The sequence below is a fragment of the Asparagus officinalis genome, chromosome 2 (genome assembly GCF_001876935.1).
Source record: "Asparagus officinalis chromosome 2, Aspof.V1, whole genome shotgun sequence".
NCBI classification, from domain to species: domain Eukaryota; kingdom Viridiplantae; phylum Streptophyta; class Magnoliopsida; order Asparagales; family Asparagaceae; genus Asparagus; species Asparagus officinalis.
The window spans coordinates 824,161-843,185 of record NC_033795.1 but is presented as its reverse complement, the minus strand read 5'-3'; the positions used below and the strand labels follow the sequence as shown (position 1 = coordinate 843,185).

General features: G+C 37.9%; 4 protein-coding genes and 1 long non-coding RNA gene across 6 annotated transcripts in view; 2 read left to right on the top strand and 3 right to left on the bottom strand.

The window, feature by feature from the left end:
* Positions 697-5,791, bottom strand: LOC109829797 (protein SSUH2 homolog). The gene is made up of 6 exons (XM_020396839.1): positions 5,435-5,791; positions 5,262-5,334; positions 4,497-4,828; positions 2,091-2,232; positions 1,869-1,994; positions 697-1,226 (listed from the first exon to the last, which is right to left on the bottom strand). The coding sequence occupies exons 1-6, from the start codon at positions 5,649-5,651 to the stop codon at positions 845-847; spliced, it is 1,272 nt and encodes a 423-aa protein (XP_020252428.1). The 5' UTR covers positions 5,652-5,791; the 3' UTR covers positions 697-844.
* LOC109829798 lies at positions 3,588-4,490 on the bottom strand. The gene is made up of 2 exons (XR_002244142.1): positions 3,931-4,490; positions 3,588-3,855 (listed from the first exon to the last, which is right to left on the bottom strand). It is a non-coding gene; the product is annotated as an uncharacterized LOC109829798 (long non-coding RNA).
* LOC109829796 (60S ribosomal protein L35a-1-like) lies at positions 6,355-8,790 on the top strand. Its single transcript, XM_020396838.1, has 5 exons — positions 6,355-6,487; positions 6,577-6,615; positions 6,697-6,922; positions 7,013-7,055; positions 8,558-8,790. The coding sequence occupies exons 1-4, from the start codon at positions 6,456-6,458 to the stop codon at positions 7,052-7,054; spliced, it is 339 nt and encodes a 112-aa protein (XP_020252427.1). The 5' UTR covers positions 6,355-6,455; the 3' UTR covers position 7,055; positions 8,558-8,790.
* Positions 9,097-13,117, top strand: LOC109829795 (pentatricopeptide repeat-containing protein At2g39620). 2 transcript variants are annotated; one of them, XM_020396837.1, is made up of 2 exons: positions 9,097-11,982; positions 12,837-13,117. In XM_020396837.1, exon 1 carries the CDS (start codon positions 9,214-9,216, stop codon positions 11,737-11,739), a length of 2,526 nt encoding a protein of 841 aa, XP_020252426.1. In that variant the 5' UTR covers positions 9,097-9,213; the 3' UTR covers positions 11,740-11,982; positions 12,837-13,117. The 2 variants fall into 2 exon arrangements, with proteins under 2 accessions (XP_020252426.1, XP_020252425.1); XM_020396836.1 differs by lacking the exon at positions 12,837-13,117 and adding an exon at positions 12,238-12,355 and having other exon boundaries at positions 9,097-11,998.
* The window catches only part of LOC109829794 (probable amino-acid acetyltransferase NAGS2, chloroplastic), an 8,507-nt gene continuing 2,766 nt past the window's right edge, over positions 13,285-19,025 (bottom strand). The window contains exons 4-10 of the mRNA XM_020396835.1: positions 18,721-18,872; positions 17,107-17,527; positions 16,190-16,287; positions 15,326-15,449; positions 15,050-15,212; positions 14,214-14,286; positions 13,285-13,952 (exon numbers count right to left, since the gene is read on the bottom strand). Coding sequence (XP_020252424.1) covers positions 13,802-13,952; positions 14,214-14,286; positions 15,050-15,212; positions 15,326-15,449; positions 16,190-16,287; positions 17,107-17,527; positions 18,721-18,872 — 1,182 coding nt within the window. The 3' untranslated portion in view covers positions 13,285-13,801. The remainder of the gene's footprint in view (positions 13,953-14,213; positions 14,287-15,049; positions 15,213-15,325; positions 15,450-16,189; positions 16,288-17,106; positions 17,528-18,720; positions 18,873-19,025) is intronic.

Sequence of the window (19,025 nt, the reverse complement as noted above, 5' to 3'; positions counted from 1 at the left end):
TAACTACGGATTTATGGACTTAAATGAGGTCGCCTGACCGAGGGTCGTTATATCTCCGAGAACTATTACCGTATAGCCTAGCACGAGAGGGGACAATTAGATTCTTGGGACAGTGTCTTGCACGCCTCGACCATCAGGCCGTATTTCTAACATAATTTATTTTTTGTTTAAATTATATTATTTCTGTGTTATAATATTTATCTGATATTATCTGATTTAATAATCAACTGTTTATAACTTAATTTCGTATTAATTATTGTCTAAACAGCTAATATTCCCAACAATGTTACTAATCCTTGGTATGAAGTTTATTCAACCACTCTAATCAGCAACAGTGGGCGAAAACATAATAATCATTACACATAAGATGATAACGACCAAAATCAACGTTCCACTCGAGGAAAATTTATAACCAAAATTATGCAGTCAATCGGTTCATAAATAAACTCGCGGTAAAAAAAAAATACACAGATGATCACACGAACATAAATTTATAAAGAAATTTAAAGTACAGATAGGCATTCAGCAATTTGATCCTTTTGCGTAGATATACTATAATACCAAACGTAAAATAACAATTATAAATAAGTGATAATAGTCATAACTAACAAAGACCAAAAACATATAAAAAACACGACAGTTCTTAAATTATCTGACACATAAATTCCACAGAAAAACGTCCAAAACAAGAAAAAGTATAACCAAAATTATGCACTCACGCATTGCATATATAAACTTATAATACACTGACGATGCAAATACAGAAACAATTGTACTCAAGCATATAAATCATAACAAAATTACATACAAGTAGCAGCAATTTGAAAAATTGAAGGTGGAAATGTTATACTTTCAACCACTCCAAACAGCAGCAGAGGCCCCAACAGAACTTCGAAGGATAATCCCTTATATATACCTCTCTATTAACTCCAATGATATAGAAACTGAAGGCTTTATTGCGATGAGCCATGGTGACACGTGTTACAGGCACAACTGAGATTGTGTGACGCTCACAGATGACTCTCGAGGCAGGGGGAATGGGAGTTCGGTCAGCGATGACTTCAGATGAGAAGCGGTTGAGCAAATATGAATCAGCAAAATATGCAGGATTGCATTGATATGCTTGCGTGTTGTAGAGCTGGACGCCTCTGGCTTTGTGGAATACCTCATCAGGAACCGATGCAGCTCCAGTGGTGGCACTAACCTTGCGGTTTGAGAGCGTCCTCCTAGACAAAGAATTAAGGTTTCAAAATTAATTTTGTTCCTAATAAACATCATTTGATGATAATGGTGTCAACTAGTTTCTGCGGAATTTCATGGATAGGCTGAAAGTATTGGTTCTAGGAAATTTTGAGCAACTATTTCATAATCAAGATGATGTCGGAAATTTGTGCCTTATTAACTTATATCAAACTTCATGTCTCACAGGCTGCAAACCTGCAATGCTAAGTGAAGAATCTTCAAAGCAACTAAACAAAGGTATTCTAGTTCTATAGAAGAATCATTAATGTGATCATAGCTGAAATGTCATAAGAAAGCTAATATAATGTTGCCCACAATATTGTTAAAGGCATATGTATACAAGTCTTCAACATGACAAACAAAAGTTCATCTTACGATATTTTTGAAGCTAAATTGTACACTCAAAAAGCGCAGGATGCACGAGTAGACCAAGGTTGGTCCCCTGGCATTCTCATATCATAGTGCATGCTGTGTACCAACCCAACTAATTGAAAACGACAGAATATTCAAAGTACAGATGCTTCAGTTTTTACTAATATTATCAATTTGTTCATCATTTAGCTGATAGATTTAAGTATTTTCAGCACCCAATGGTGCAAGGATCACAGTGTATAAACTCTGCTTACCATCTAACAAGAGCAATGTTTCGAGTGAGTAAAGAACCTTGTCCATTGCATGTCTGGCATTTAATTAATCCATGTGAGGCACACATAACACATGGTAGCTTCCCGTTACCATTGCATTTGTTGCATCTGCAAAACATCAGTACCACATATATAAGTATGAATTTCTTACCAGTTTACAATTATATGCAAAAGAAAAGTGATGAAATGGTATTGCTCCTTTACATTGTATCAGATCCATCTCGATGAGCTATCAGTCCTCTCCCATAACATACATGACATTGACTCATCTGATTCTCCTTGTAAAACCCAGGTTCTAGACCGACATTACAAGTAGGACAGGGAATCTCTCCTCGACCTTGACACCCTGTCAGATATTTATAAATTATATTCAAGCAATTACTAAGTTACTAACAGAAGATGCAGAAAATTAAGATTGTAAAACGAAAAAAGAACCGTCATTAAACTAGACAGCTAAATATTAAGGCAGGTTAGGTAATAAAAATATGCTAAAATTCAAAAGGATGGGAAAGAAAAAAAAACAATTACAGATGTGTGTGAGGGAGAAACATGCCTTATGATTGAAAATTCAAACATTAAAATCCTAAGTAAGCAATAAATTGGGTCAAAAAAGATACAGTCTTCCCATCAACACTACAAGATTAAAGAATGGTGTAACTAGTGGACTTGGCTGCAAGTTAGAGACCATAGAGAGAGATGGAGACATTGATTGCCAATTAAAACATTACAATCCAGAGTGCATTAAACTGGGAGCAAAGAAGATACAGTTTAGCTCCAATCAACGAGAAAGTATCCAGCTCATGTATTGAAATCAACATTTTAGGAGCAACCAAAGCTAGTTAACCAGCTCTTCTCATGTATTGAAATCTTGGGGGAAATTGGTAAACTGATGAAAATATTAAAAAACTAAAATTATCAATAAACGTAACCCTACCACTCTATAAAACTATGGATGAAGCCATGAAGAATTAAAAAAATGTTTGAAGCTTCAGAAGCATTAGCTTAACCGCAGATTCAAGCTAGAGATCCATACCTGCCACTCTGTCAGGCCCTAGAGTGGGTATCTTCTCTCTTTTTTAATCTGATAGTGGAGTTGGAAAGGGTGCTGGCTGAAGCCTGGCCAGTGGAAGTTATATAGTAAGAGTAATGTTCTGTGTATTTCTCCTCTGATGATATCCTTCTTTCATTTCACGGCATCAAATTGATGAATTGGAAATTTGGGAGCATACTATCTATATTTGTTTCAGGACAAATTCCAAGATTCTTATTGCAGATGTACTGACCAGGAGAAGTGTGAAAACTACGATAGAACGACACCATGAGACAAAATAGCACAGGTTTGATACAGAATGAAAGAGCATATCGTCCTCCATTTAAATTAATGCCACTTAGCAGACATGTAAGTTAATATCCATTCGGAGGCATGCTTAGTATAGTCTTAGGAGAAGGGTTAATTACCAATCTCAAGCTTGATGTCTATGTTACAAGGCGGGAGCATCAAGGGAAAATGAGCACTTTCTACACACCAAGCAAGCGATTGTACCTCTCAGTTTCTTATGTCTATCCCTCTTCTCCTATCCCTCTTCTCCTTACGTTCTTTGTTGTGAGGGATCTTTTTTTAAATTTTAAACCCATTCTTTTGCTATGATTTATTTTTTGAATCCACCCATTCTAAAATCATGCATACACCCAAAAGACCCATTTCCAATAATTTTAACCCACATATAGTATTTCAGTGTTTATGTATATGGTATTACAGAGGCAAAAAAATATCCAAAAATACCCTTCTCCTTCTTAAAAGAAACCAACTGCCCCTCTCTACATAATTCTCATATCCCGTTCTACACCAGACACAACTTTGCCTCTGACCCGACTAGCTCCCTTTCATATCTCCTTTCATTACCCAACCCTAACAACCCCTTTCCCCCTCCTCCGCTGTACCCTGTCCATTCCACGACCCTCTTTGCTCCTGCTGCCCCAAATAAAAACAAAAAACAAAAAACAAAAACATAAACAAAATAAAAAAGGGAAAAAAAAGTCTTACTGTGCATGTGTTAATGAGCACGCGCGCGTCTTACACGACAATATCTTGGTATATATGTATGACCGCATGTATATTCAGGCATCTCAGACTATATCTTCCCCAATAGTATCTTCATAGAAAATCATAGTGCAAGGATAACTAAAATGAAGTCATCACAGATGCCTACTAGAGAAATAAAGCTTCCAGTTCCACTATCTTCCCTTGTGGTTTTCATAGAACAATAAAATAAAGCAGATTATTAAAATCAAGTACTGAACTCTTTGTAAAGCAAGGATAGTTCCCCAGTGGAGCCAACAAGGAAGAAAATAAAAGAAATGGTCAATATGCTAAAGACAATATCTATGTCAATATGCTAGCCAAGAATAAAACTCTTCTGAATCCAAAAACAATAAAAATAAAAAGTTTTAAGACAGTTCTAAACTTTCTTACAATCTTGCAATAACAGTAATTTTAACAAGTTACAATAATATTACGACATAATGGACAAAACATAGAACATAACTAACCACACTTGCTAGCAAAATTCTATCGACTGGGTTTCAAAGCATAAGCTAGCAAATTCATACCTGAGCATTTCTCCTTAGCTTCCGAATGAGGAATTTTTGCCCTCAATTCTTTGTGTGGTACAAAGAGAAGAGGAAATTCCGACCTCAAGTCCAGTTCCCACAATCCCAGTTCCAGCCCCGTACCTTTTCCATCAGTTTCCCCACCAGCATACGGCTCAGTTTCCCTAACAGTTTCTCTCTCCTCTATGAAAGTTTCTAAAGTTCCAACATATACATTGCAATCTTCAATGGCAGATATTTTCCACCTCCTAGCTGGTTGGCTCGCCCAACAACAGCGATGACCAACATGATCAATAAGTAGCTGCCGGATTTCCACCTCATCCAATATTGGCCTGCATGATTTATTTACGTGTAATATCAATGAACAAACTGTTCAAATGATAGAGAAGATATATGCTTCATAATTTTTTTTAAAAAAATCTATTAAAAAGACACATGTAGCTGATGCATACATTATGAAGAGGTATAGAATAGCCACACGGTGACGTTATACAAAAATAAGGAAATCTTCTGATTTATGTTAGCTTAGCTACCGCATAAGCCATTGGTTATCTTTATAACTCAAACTCCAACTTTGTAGTTTATTCACAGTATTGGCGGCTATTTCCCTTATCAAGGCTACCCTCGTTTTCCTTCAAGAATGGGACGCTACCCTAAATTTTCTTTAAACGGGTCAATTACATCCTCATGTAAAATTGTGTTAGAAATTAGCTCTCTTTACTTGAAAGAGAAAGAAATTGAGAAGCGCACAGTAACAATTCTCACCTCCCGAATTGATTTGAAATGTATCCTTGTTGAAAACCTTCCCCGTATCCTCCTTGAAAAACGAGAGCTTGACCTACAAAATAATCAAAATAATCGCACCACAAAAAAGAAAATCCCCAACTAAAAAAGAAATCTCCCCCAGGTCCCAGCGGATAAAAAGCTGAAACCCTAACCTTGAGACGGATCGGATTCAGGCGAAGCGACGAGAGCAGAATGAATCGAAGGCGGGTAATAGTTAGGATCAGAGAAGACGGAAGCGGATCGGATCTCGTCAACGCTGACCTCCTCTCCAATCGCCGACGGGGCGCTGAAGGAGGCGGTTCTACCAACGTACTGATAGTAACTCAAGCTCTCTTCTTGCTTTTGATCTGAGAGCAGAGCCTGCTCCATTTTATTATATTTTTGTTGGAGAATCGTGCAGACTAAGTGTTTGATCGCTGGACCGAATGAAGCGGCGACGAGTTTAAATGGGAGCGGGGGGTTTTTCTTTGTAGCGAAGGAAGCTGGCGAGTGAGAGAATGGGTCAGTTTGTTTGTATCTTCGGTTGGTCCGCGTTGATTTTATGAGTTTTATATTTCTGGCGGGTACGTTGATCTTGATCGTTTATGTTTTATTGTACGGATGGATTAGTTGGCAAGAAGAGGACCAATTATGGGTATAATTAAATTTCACGAGACGCATGAGACGAATAAACAGTGGGGGAAATAAGCATACAGGCCGACTTATCAAATAAGATGGTTTTAGTTCTATTTTCACAGTCCATTGCAAGAAGTGTTTGATGAATTTAACTCATACAATTAACATTAAGCAGCATAGCATAAAGGGGGAAAATGGTTTTAGTTTTATTTATTTATTTTTCTTATTAGCATCTTTGTTTTGTTTAATTAAGGGATGATAAAATATTACATATGTGATGATGATAAACAGACAACAGGCTGCACCGTTAATTTTTTCTGAATTGTAAAACCTAACCTACGAAACACGTAAGGTTCATGACAATCGGAAAGGCACTGACACCGTGACTCGGGCCCGTCAAACAATAAGGTCCATGACAATTGGGCTGGGCCTGATTACCCGCCTCAAAGTCCAGCAAACAGAGCGGTCCATATAAATAGTCACCTCGAAAGCCTCCATGGAAACGAGCTAGGGTTTCTCTCCGTTGTCGGCGTCTTCAATCATCCCTCTGCGGCAAAAATGGTCCAGGGAAGGCAAGGAGAGCGCGTCAGGTTCTCCCCCAAAATCCTCAGATCTCAAGAAGCCCTAGGGTTTCTCTTTCTCCGTCTCTTAACTCACAATTTCATCTTTATGATTGCAGATTGTACGTCCGAGGCACCGTTCTCGGATACAAGAGGTCAGATCTCCGTTGCCTAAGACCTCTCCGACATCAATAATATTTTTCCAATTTTTTTTAGATTTTTTTTTTTGTTATTTTGTGTAAGTCGAACCAGTACGAGAACACGTCGCTGCTTCAGATCGAGGGAGTGAACACCAAGGAGGAGGTTGCGTGGTACTGCGGCAAGAGACTGGCCTACATCTACAAGGCCAAGGTCAAGGCCGGCGGGTCCCACTACAGATGCATCTGGGGCAAGGTCACTCGCCCTCACGGCAACAGCGGCGTCGTCAGGGCTAAGTTCAGGTCCAACTTGCCTCCCAAAGCCATGGTGAGTGGAGGAGATGACAAGCTGTTGAGGGGTTTTTTGTTGTTTTTGTTTGATTTTTGAGTGATTTATTTATTTATTTTGTTGGTGCAGGGAGCTAAAGTCAGGGTTTTTATGTACCCAAGCAACATTTAAGGTAACATCTCGCTACTTTAGATTTGTAATTAAATTTTCACTTGATAAGCATTATATTTGTGGTTAGGTATTGAACATTTATTTAATATTTGGTGTTGGGCTGTGAATGACAGATTATAAGTTCACTTACTAGTTTAGATTCACAGTATGTAGCTTTATGTACTCTGCATTAAATGATCACTGGTCTCAGGTCTGCACTATTTCTTCCCATTCATTTGGTTGAGAACATTGAGAATAGTTTTTCAATTGCCTGTTTTGTTTACAGTGGTTCCAACTGTTATTTAAATTAATTACTATATCCATACCGGTGGTAGCGGTATGGACTAATTATTAGAATACCTTGTGCATCCAAGATTCTTAGACCTTCTAAAAGCATTCTATTGCATAATTTGGATAGCTTGTTATTGATTGTTACTTGCTAGTGTATTTGTGGTATTTGTTGATGTTGCAGTACCCCCTACTTATGTACCTGATATTGTTGTGTAAGTTAATCATTAGATCATTTCTACGAGTTTTAGGGGGCAATTTTGAGATGTTGAAGCACAGTGTTTCTTTCTGATGACAGCTACTTGTTTCTTTTTATTATTTCAGGCATTCTAATGATGTTCTTAATAATCCAGGAATAGGTGAATGGATTTTTTTCCATCCTACTTAGATTAGGCATGTATTATGGAGATAAATGAGAATGATTAATGAAGTGTTTGGTAGGCAGTTGGAGCGAAGATTTTTGGAGTCTAGTGGCATGCAGACTATCCTAATAAGTTTTGTAAAGTTTATATTATTAAGCCATTCAAAGGTGATAATTTGAATGCTAATTTATGATGGATGTTTAAAGAATTTCAGTGTGGATTTTTGACTATTGCACCAAGGGTAGTAGGGTTAGAACCAGCTGCCATGTTTTAGTAATGGTGGAGATAATAAGCAAATAGGCAGTAATTTGAAATGGCCCAAATGCAAAATGTTTTCCTTTTTACCACTTTAAATCCCATACACTTAGTAGCATCAATTTCATTAGAATTTATAGTGGCATTGTGTTAAATAATCATATGAATGTCAGATTCAAAAGTCCAGGCATAATGTTACTTGAAATGGGAAGAAGGCTGAGGGTAAGGAGCCACTAGGTTCTGACGAAGCAACCAAACTCTTTTGCAAAGGGAATTTATACTAACCGTCTTTATTGGATTTTGAGGTCCCTTTTGTGTTTTCTCTTTGTAGTCTTTTTGGTTTTATAATGATATATTTGACATCTTATATTTCTGATCCTAAGACCAACAATTGTGCTCCTGGAGCAGCATACATATTTTGCCACCTTCAAACAAGCCTTTTCTTGGCTATGACCGTTGTAACTACACACTGGCTATTATACAAAAAACTTATTTTTGATTCTGTAAACTATGCATGTCTACAACTAAATCTTCTGGATCTTTAATTACATTTTGTTGGATTCACTTCTTATATATTAATTGGAAGAATGCACTCTAATCCCCTTCTTTTTTGGTGCAGTGTCTGCGAATTACGAGGGAGTAGCTTCTCAATTCATGATATCTGAATCTTGCTGCGTTAGCTTTGTTAGGAATAGCAAGTTTTGTGTCTTCAAACAATGTCAAATTATTATGTTCTGATGTAAGACTTGGATTTTGATGGTGTGGCTGTTTAGATTTGTAGACCGCTGGGGAGTTCAGTAAACTATCCTTTTTCCGATTTCTAATGAGCGTCTTGGCTGCTGGTTTGACACTCTATGCGTTGTTCCGGCTGCAGTTTTACTTCTTGCACTTCCATACTCTGAATGGTTACTTTGCTAGTCGAAATTTTGCAGATGTATATTTGTAATTAACTCTGGTCGCAATTCTGGTCTCTATTAACAATTTAACATAAACATAGTAGATTTCGCATTCTCATGTTGTATGAACGAGGAGGAAAGAATATATGGTTTCATTTAAAATCTGATTACTGGAGGTCAAAATGCTCAATATGCACTATGTTCTATATTCATCAGCAAATTAGAGGTAGGGCTTCCTTGAACATGAGAGATATTACACTATCCAAGCCCGCCGGTTAATCGTCTACTAACCTCTTGGACTCCAGATAGACGTGCCCATTTGTTATTTCAACATACTATTCTCCCGCCATTTTTGGAAACACAGTACGGTTCACCCGACATGATCAAGCGCCGCCTCCTCCACTCTCTCCCGCCACCACCAACCACCGACGCCGCCAATGTCACCTCTCTCTCCGACTACCACCGGCTCCTCCGCTCAATAAACAGCCCAACCAAACTCAACCAAATCCTCTCCCGCCTCCTCATCCTCGGCCTCCACCAGAACCCCTCCACCATCCTGTTCAACTCCCTCCTCCGATCCTTCACTAACTCAAACAACCCCAGAGCAGCTATCCGACTTTACACCCAAATGCTCAATCGAGGCCCGGAGCCCGACAACTACTCCTTCACCTTTGTCCTCAAGGCCTGCGTCGGGGCCCACGATATCAAAACGGGCAAATCAGTCCACAACCAAGTCATTCGTAGAGGATTGATTGATGACTTGTTTATTGGGACTGGACTTGTTGATATGTATGTGAAATTCGGTAGGGTTGAGATTGCACGCAAAGCGTTTGATTCAATGCCGACGAGGGACGTCGTTTCCTGGAATGCTATGATTGCGGGTTTTGCGAAGGGAGGGGAGCCCAGTATAGCTCTCGGGCTTTTGAGGGAGATGATGGGTGTTGGGATTGAACCTAATTCGGTGAGTTTTCTAAACTTGTTTCCGGCTGTTTGTGTATTGAGTGAGGTTATGTTGTGTAGGACTCTTCACGGGTTTGTTGTTAGGAGAGGTTTTTGGGCTAGCGTTTCTAACGGGTTGGTTGATACTTACTCAAAGTGTGGAGATGTTGAGTCTGCTCGTGGGATTTTCGACGGGATGTTGGGCTTGAGGGATGATGTTTCGTGGGCTAGTATGATATCGGGGTATGTTTTTAATGGATTTTTTCTGGAGGCTTTGGAGCTTTTTGATGAAATGAGGAGAGATGATTTGAAGTTGAATCAGGTAAGTTTGATGAGTGCTCTCTCAGCCGTGGCAGAGATTGGAGATCTTGAAAGGGGGATGGATATTCATAATTATGCTATTCAAAAAGGAATAGATTTTGATGTTCCTACTATTACAGTGCTCATGACAATGTATGCTAAATGCAGGGATTTAGAAACGGCAAAATTTTTGTTTGAGGGGATTCAGAAGAAGGATATCGTTGCTTGGTCTGCAATGATATCATCCCTAATCCAAATAGGTAGATCCAAAGAAGCATTATCTCTACTTCGGGAAATGGTAATGAGGGGTTTTGTACCTAATAAGGTTACTATAGTAAGTGCGCTTCCTGCTTGTGGAGACTTGTTGGATGTGAAATCTGGAAAGTGCATCCATTGCTATGCCTTAAGATTGGCCATCGATGAGGATGTTTCAGTCGGAACTGCTCTCATTTCAATGTATGCTCAGTGTGAACTTTTTACTTCAGCTCATGTAGTCTTTGATGCTTTACGGTACAAAGAAGTTATAACTTGGAATACGCTAATCAATGGGTATGCACAACTTGGAGATGCTTGCAATGCTCTTAGGATGTTTCAGCAGTTAAGGGCAACAGGACTGCAACCTGATCCAGGAACTATGGTTGGCATTCTTCCAGCTTGTGCTCTCTTAAATGCTTGTGACTTAGGTTCAAGTGTTCATGGTTTGAGTATAAAGAATGGATTCGATTCTGACCATCATGTGAAAAATGCCAATATAGATATGTATGCCAAGTGTGGGAACTTTCCCTCAGCAGAGATTTTGTTCTGCGAGGCTAAAGCTCGTAAGGATGTCATATCTTGGAATACCATGATCGCGGGGTATATGCACAATGGAAATGCAAATAAAGCATTATTGGTATTTCGTGAAATGAGAGCTGAGAATATCAAGCCCAATGTAGTCAGTCTCGTGAGTATAATTCCAGCGGTGGCTGAGCTTACTTCTCTAAGAGATGGTTTGGCTCTTCATTCCTTTGTGATCACGTCTGGATTAGAGACTAATGTGCTCATCGGCAACAGCCTGATCGACATGTACTCAAAATGTGGGCAAATTGATTGTGCACGATATTTTTTCGACTGGATGGACTACAAAGATACTGTATCATGGAATGTGATGCTTTCTGGATACGCTACCAATGGTCTTGGTGAAGATAGTGTTGCATTGTTTAAGGAGATGAACAAAAGGGGAATCAAAGCAGACTCTCTTTCCTTTGTGGGTGTCTTGTCTGCCTGCAGGCATGGCGGTCTAGTTGAAGAAGGAAAGAAGATCTTCGAATCAATTGAAAATGAACTTGACTTGGAACCGAAAATGGAGCATTATGCTTGTATGGTGGATTTATTGGGTCGAACTGGTCAATTTGATGAAGCATGGGAATTGATTCAGAGAATGCCAATGGAACCTGATGCTGGTATATGGGGAGCTCTCTTGGGTGCTTGTAGAATGCATTCTAATGTAAAGATGGGAGAGAGAGCGTTAGAGAACTTAGTCAGATTGGAGCCTGAAAACCCTGCTCATTATGTTGCTTTATCTAATATTTATGCTCAGGTTGGAAGGTGGGTTGATGCTAGAAGGATGAGAGCAGAAATTAGTTATATAGGGATGTCAAAAACTCCTGGATGCAGCTGGGCCTAGATTAAGTTCCTCATACATTCGAACTATTCTGTCACAATCATAATCTGAAAGAAATTCATCACAAATTTGATACAATATATATAACGCGGGATAAGAAGAGAGATTAAGTCCCTCTCTCATATCCACTGGAGGAGTTAAGAACAGGAACTGCCAATCCATGGACAGATTCTGATATGGAATGCTCTTGGACAAGCATCATGTTCTCGGATAATTTGGGAAGCCCAGAACAATTTCTGTTCTTTGGTAATAACTTCCTCAGGTATTTACTGGTTTCTTGTATAATCAACGTGTCGCTTATTGCATAAACCAAACTTGTCTCATACTTGCTCGTGTCTCATGCTGTTGTTTTCATTGATATTTGATTTTTTATGTAAATACCGTATAAATGGATGCGGACTTCCATGTTTTCTTAAGTTACTTTGAGCTATAATGTTCAACCTTGTTCGTTTATCTATTAACACTCTTTATTTTATGAAGTTTTTTTTTTCGATGTTCCAGTGTACAGAGTTCACAGTTATTGCCGCGAGGGGTACTGGATCAATTTAGAGCCTATCGTAAGGATGCATAGCACGGCAGAGAGAGAAAGATAACACACTCTCTTCTGGTTCTATTCTGGTAAGAGGACTATCAGATTGCAAAAAAACGCATTTTTAGGTGTTAACAGCTTATCTGTTTGTTGTTTGGTCAAATCTCGCCAATATATGTATTTGTTTTGGAAGAAATATATTGTCTTGTTATTTGCCTCCATTATCATATTATTGCTTAATGTTCGAGACTAATGCAATATTATTACGATCTTTTAGCACCTTTTCCGATATTTTCCATCTGTGATGGCCTGCTTGGAAAAGCGAAATCACGATGTTAAAAGTGTAGTGAGGAAAATGCAAGTAGTTGCAGCCAGACACCTTCTCTTATTTTTCACAAATGTGGTCGCTTTTTTAGTGGATAATAAAATCATCTTATTCATGCCGACTATAATCTTATCAACATAATTCCTTAGTTTCATGAGCATCTTTTTCTCAACACGGATCTACAATTGCTTTTCAAATTTCTTGATGATCGATTGGAAACTATCTAAAACACTGTTAATATCTCAGGAGCATGATCAGCTTTCTACATCCGGGCATTTAAAAAGGCTCGGCACAGTGTTTATTGATGGTCAGAGATCGCTGCAGATCCACTCGCCCACTCATCGGAGACTAGAACAACTCATCGGCGACTGAGTTTTGAATCCTCGCATTATCAGAGTGTTGTGTTGTTTCTCGAACGAAGGCATGCATGTTATGCGGCTTTTAACCCTGTAGACACATGCGTATGCTTATCAGAACGCTACTCTTTTGGAATTCAGCAATAAGCAAGGGGGTGCATCCTTCTTTAATTATATTACCGTCGGTTCTTTGGCTTTAATCATCATCCAAGAAATTAAGTCACAATTTACCAGCTGAGTAAAGAACTACACGGAATATGTTTTAGATGTAAAACTTAAAACTGATTTCAAAGGAATAGATGAAAGATAAAATTATCAGCATTTTAAACACCGCCATCTTCGGAACCAACGTCTTTCCTTTTCCGTATTGCCATTAAAATTCCATACATTTCTTCATAAGATATAACTCGAAACTACAAATTCATCTACCAAATGGCAGGGATTAACCAGCCAGAGGCTAGCCTTTCACCTGCTTCTGATAATTCAAGGTACTGATGCAATCCTTCTGCAAGTACCTGTCGTAAATTTGAACTTTGTGGCAATGATAATTTATATGAAGGAATCCAGATTAGATCAACAAATTCCAGTATAGAGATCGAAGTCAGCCCAAAAGAAGTATTCCACCATTCTTGAATTAAAGAGTGCATATACGTCCTCTTTCCACCTTTTTTTTTCCTTTTTATCTGTACAATATCAATAGTCAACCTTCGGTTGAGTTCTATACAGATGTTCATATCGTTGGATCCCGAAAAGTCAAAACAGATGCTGAATCTTCTGAATGTACGTGAGTAGAAAACAAAACAATTAGAGAGGCCTTTCCACACAAACATTGAACCTTATGCTGACATATTAACATCAAAAAGAAGAGCTGTTGACGCTAATTCCACCTACTGCTGGTTGTAGCTTCTTCATGTAATACTTTGATCCACGTGAGAGGTTGATTCTCTTCCTCCGATCCTCAGGAATAGACTCAAGAAGACATGACGAGAAACCACGCCTAACAAACCTGTAAGGTAAATTTAGTACTGCTTTAAGAATAAACTAACAGGAACATAGCATCAAATCATAGCCATCAATCACAAGAATAGATGATATATTCTCATATTATTTTGATGATATATAAATTTGTCAGTTGCTACAACAAGGAACTTCTCTGAAACAGAACTGCAGGAGGATATAGTTGAATTCCTTAATGAATTATTGTTCAGGGTCCAGCAAGAGATGCTTGAATAAGTTCAAGTCAAGATGATACAAAACAAAAGCTTACCAGTCTGCAGCACGAGTTGTAAGCAGGAAAAGTTTTTCTAATCCAATTGAAGATGCCTTTTTCTCAATATAATCTGAGGAATAAAGGAAAATATACTCTCAGATAGAAAAGAAGATAATAAATATATAAGAACAATATCCGAAGAACAAAAAAAGAATAGTAAATGAAACAATAGGCAAGGCATAAAGCAAAAAACTGGTTGCATGCGGAACTGCAATATGCATCCATGTGTTAAAACTTGTTGACAGTCTAACAGAAATCATAGACATCATGCAGTTATAAGCATGGGTTCCTGTTGCTCATTAATTTCATCACTTCTCGATCCGAAAATTCATAACAGACCACTGATTGTGGATCTTCTCTTTCTATTGGCCTAGCGATTTGCGAATATAAGATGCAACATAGTGGATAATCAGTTTGGGAGGTGAGAAAATTGAGGATAAGAATAAAATAATTAAAGCTATTCAAGTAGAGCTTGGTAGAATATTGTGCACCAAGGGAAGAATGCTATATACTAGCTTTACAGGAGGTTTTGCAGGTCTTCCCATATTCTAACTTTAAACTGGTAAATGGTTGATCATTCCTGACAAAGATGTAAAGCAAACAGAAAAGTGAACTTGATGCTCCTAAAGCCAAACCCCTTTCTAATATTAAGCATTTATTACGGGCAAGAGAGAAGTGCAGATAAGTTTTTAGATGATCCATTTTAGACTGCTGAAGCAAACTTTGAATTTACTAAATCACAAGCTAATTTATGGATGCTTTCAATTATGTACTTGCATGCATTTCTCAAGGAAAACTAGGAAATATCAGTAATTTGATATAGACAAACATACCAAGCAATTTATCTCCTCGTCCATGCCCGCGACATTCTGGAGACACAGCAAAAGCAGCAACCTCCCCACATTTATCCTCAAAGAAAGGGCATAGAGCAGCACAGGCAATAATAGAACCATCTCTTTCAATTACGCAGTTTTGTGAACAAAAAACAGAAGTATTCTCGTGCCAGAATGGAGTTTGTCACATTGCTATGGTTTAAATGAAATCAAGAATGAGAACATTGTTATGCTTACATATAAATCAAAGCATAAATAAAAGAAGGAACAAAGGACCGCAATGCTAACCTCTTCATCGGTCCTCTGAACCAATGAGCCAGATTCCACCATTGGCTGAATAAGTTGTTTAATACCAAGAAGATCTGTCTCTCTGGCTGGCCGAGTTCCCTCATATAGATCACTAAAATGAACATGAAAAAGTGTAAAATTATTTCCTAAAAGAAACAATGTGTAAAATTACGGCCAAGTACATGAACGATATACTCTAGACCTAAAGGCTGATATGCTAGTTAAAAGATTATATAGAGCATTGGTACTTCAAACCATTACACCTGAAAATCAGGAAGTCAAACAACAGGAACAGTTTATACCTACATTATCATAGAACTGAACCATCTTCCAGAGTCAACTTCATCAAGCACTTGTAATCAAAATTGAGAATGGATAAATTATGTAATGGCATTATGGAATAACTATTTGTTCTCGACTAAACACATTACATTCAAAGGGAGACTTTATAGCTCTTGTACCACTAGTTTTGCTTAAACACAGTTTGCGTATCAATGATTACATGATACTCCAGTTACCAACTCCTTAATACCCCATGGGACTTGACTTTCGCTGTATATAATATGAAAGAATGTGTTACCTAATACTTTCACGAGTCAATAAAAAATACTACTATCTCCAAATAAGAGTAGAATATTCCCCGAAGTAAAATAGGAACTCAAGCAAAAAGCTGATAACATTTGAAAAGTACTGACGTAAGAGACATATATCTTTGTACATTCTGTTAAATTATTGGAACAAACACAAAACGGACTCTAGATAGTCAAAATATAGAAACTGACAGTAGTGAATCGAGGAATTGACATTTGTTAAAAAGACAACAAAAAGTTAACAACGGTGTACGGTACCTACCTAGCCACCATAGTACCTGAACCATCTCTTGTAAACAATTCCAGAAACAAGGATCCCCCAAGAGTACCATCTACTAAATGAACTCTTTGAACTCCACCCTAGCCAGGAGAAGAAAAAAAGGTCATCAATGATAAATGTTAAAAGGGACATGAAAGCACACATGCACATGCACACGGACATGGAGAAAATATAGGTACAAATACAAGATGCAATGTAATGAATTTCTTGGTATTTGAGACAATACAAGTGTTAGAAAATGTTGCCTGCAGAAAGATACTACTGGTATTTTTATTTAAGGGGTAAATCACGCAATTCTAGGTTCAATATTTTCTAGTCGGAAAAGCACTTCATGCTCAGAGAGAAGCGATCCTTCAAAATCTGGAATATGTAAATGTTGAATTCAGGTCTGCAGATTATTGTCCATAGCAAATGCAAAATGCAGGTTGAAAGCATTTTGACCTTAGCTTTTCATTTGGGCATATCCATTAAAGCATGCATGAGGATATGAGCATGAGTCATGACTAGTGACAGGAGCTAAACAGCAGCTTACACGTGCCTGCATGGGTTACAATGACTAGGCCCCTAGAAATCAGCTACAAAAGGAGTGCATAATATTATCTCTTAATTTAATATTTACATGAACATAAGTCCTAATTAGTAGATAGAGAAATGATAGAGTATAACGGAGAATATTCATGTAAACATTAATTATCATAATAAAAAATGTAAAGAGAATGTTATTCACATTAAAGTGAACAATATTTGCCCGACAACCTGAGCAGTAAACAGCTAAACATCTAATAAGCAAGCAATATACTAAACAAGAAACCAATCCTCAACAAGTTAGTAACTAAGTTATTCATCAAGAAATAATCAAGCAGGAAGAAACCCATGGTTAAAGAAGTAAATATCCATACCCTGCACACATATACCGCAGCTGCTAATTCCGAAAGATACCCATTTAATCTGCTCAAGCGCTCCTCACCTCCGATAGCAAATCCCTGATTACTGGACCATAGACCATTTCCATTGTCAAACCCAACACCATTCTGAAATGTTGCCCTGTAGCCTTTACTGTAACCATTCCTGTTCAATATACTGATGCTTGATCCATTTGAATCAAGACAATCCAGAGAACTACCTTCTTCATCTACAGCTCTGACATAGTTTGCAGCTACTTCACTCTGCTTTTCCCTCTTTCTAATCAATGAATCCGCATCTTGAAGAGTCATGAAACGAATAAGTCGTCCATGTTCATCAAGAATCTGACCATCTACAATGCAAATCAGCTTATCTGCTTCAATCGCCAAGGCACATGCAGTAGCAACTTCATAAGTGCTGAAGCATTACAGAAGATGATGAGTGAGCCTTTGATATTCAGATAAGAGTATAGATGTACTTCCTCCACATTTCCATGTAAAGTACAGTTCAAAATATGATGGCACTTCAAAATGCGAAATAAGTAATTAACTGATGATGTAGGTTTTTTTTAGAGTTGCAGTGGAGAAAAGCTCTCCCAGCATTCTATTGAAAAGCTGCATTTTTTCCTAAGTTTAGGCACTAATACTATATTAAATGTGTGATCACTGTTATTTTCGACATTGATGAATTGGATTTTGGGTATTGTGACCGATATGCCTGGAAAAGCGATCCATGTATGAGTATGATAGCCATTAGGTTCATGAGCATATTGAAATTTTAAAGTACCAAAATACAAGCTACGAGCCTACGACTCTCCAGTTGAGAAACTTTTGGTTTTCAGTGATTATATCTCATGAATCTACTTGAAATCCGAACACTATATCATATTTAGCTTTAGTTATTGTTAGGGTTATATGAAAGCAAATGTAATTAATGAACTTTTAACATTTGCTAAGCAGCTAAAGTGCCTTAATACTATTGTTAGGGTTTTACGAAAACAAATGTAATTAATGAACTTTTAACATTTGCTATGCAGCTGAAGTCTCTTAGTACACATGAAGTTGTTTTACAGTGTCTATTGATGGAATGTGGAGCTGCTTCAATTGACCGACAACTATGCTCATGAACTGCTCCAAAGTGTTCAGCCTCTAATGAACTCAGCATGTCTGGTGTGTATGGAGCCTGATAGATTCACTTAGCAGCTTTCAACCCCTATATAACTAACTGAACTTACAGGAACTCTCTTTAGACTTCAGGGTGGGAGTGGGGGATTGGGGATGGGTGGAGAAATTAGTAAAAACAAGATTCTACCCTTTCTTCCTTTTGCCACAAATGACAAAGTCAATATAGACATGAATTCAAAAAGCATGTCCTTGTATTTCAATGGAAAAAAGAAAATAATTGCTATGGAGGTTAGCATCTGTAAAGCATGATAGACCTTGACAATGCTATCACCATTTGGCACGAACCGGGTTTTGCTGGATGAGGCTTTAGTTATGAAGACAGTATACATCTTCTAGAGGATGGCTTTATGGACTTATACAAAAAGACAATACAACTTGCTTTCTAAAGATAAAAAACCATAACGAGAAAAAGCTAACAGGCCATACTTGCAATTCAAAACTTCTCCAGAGCTGGAATAGCCCAAATTGCTCACTATCACAATCGAATCGTTGTCAAGCCTTTCACGAATATGCACAACATTTATTTTTTTCACTTCGCCAGTTGCTCCAAAGTCAATTCCTTCAACAACTCCTCTTCTCTGCCACAAGAAGAATGACCTTGGTACTAGATATGGTAAAAGAGAAGTGTAAAATTTCCAGCGCATAACAATATACACATCTGTGCAAGAGCACAAGTAAGACAACTGTTTACATCAATAATATGAAATACATATAAAGGACATGTCGAGAGT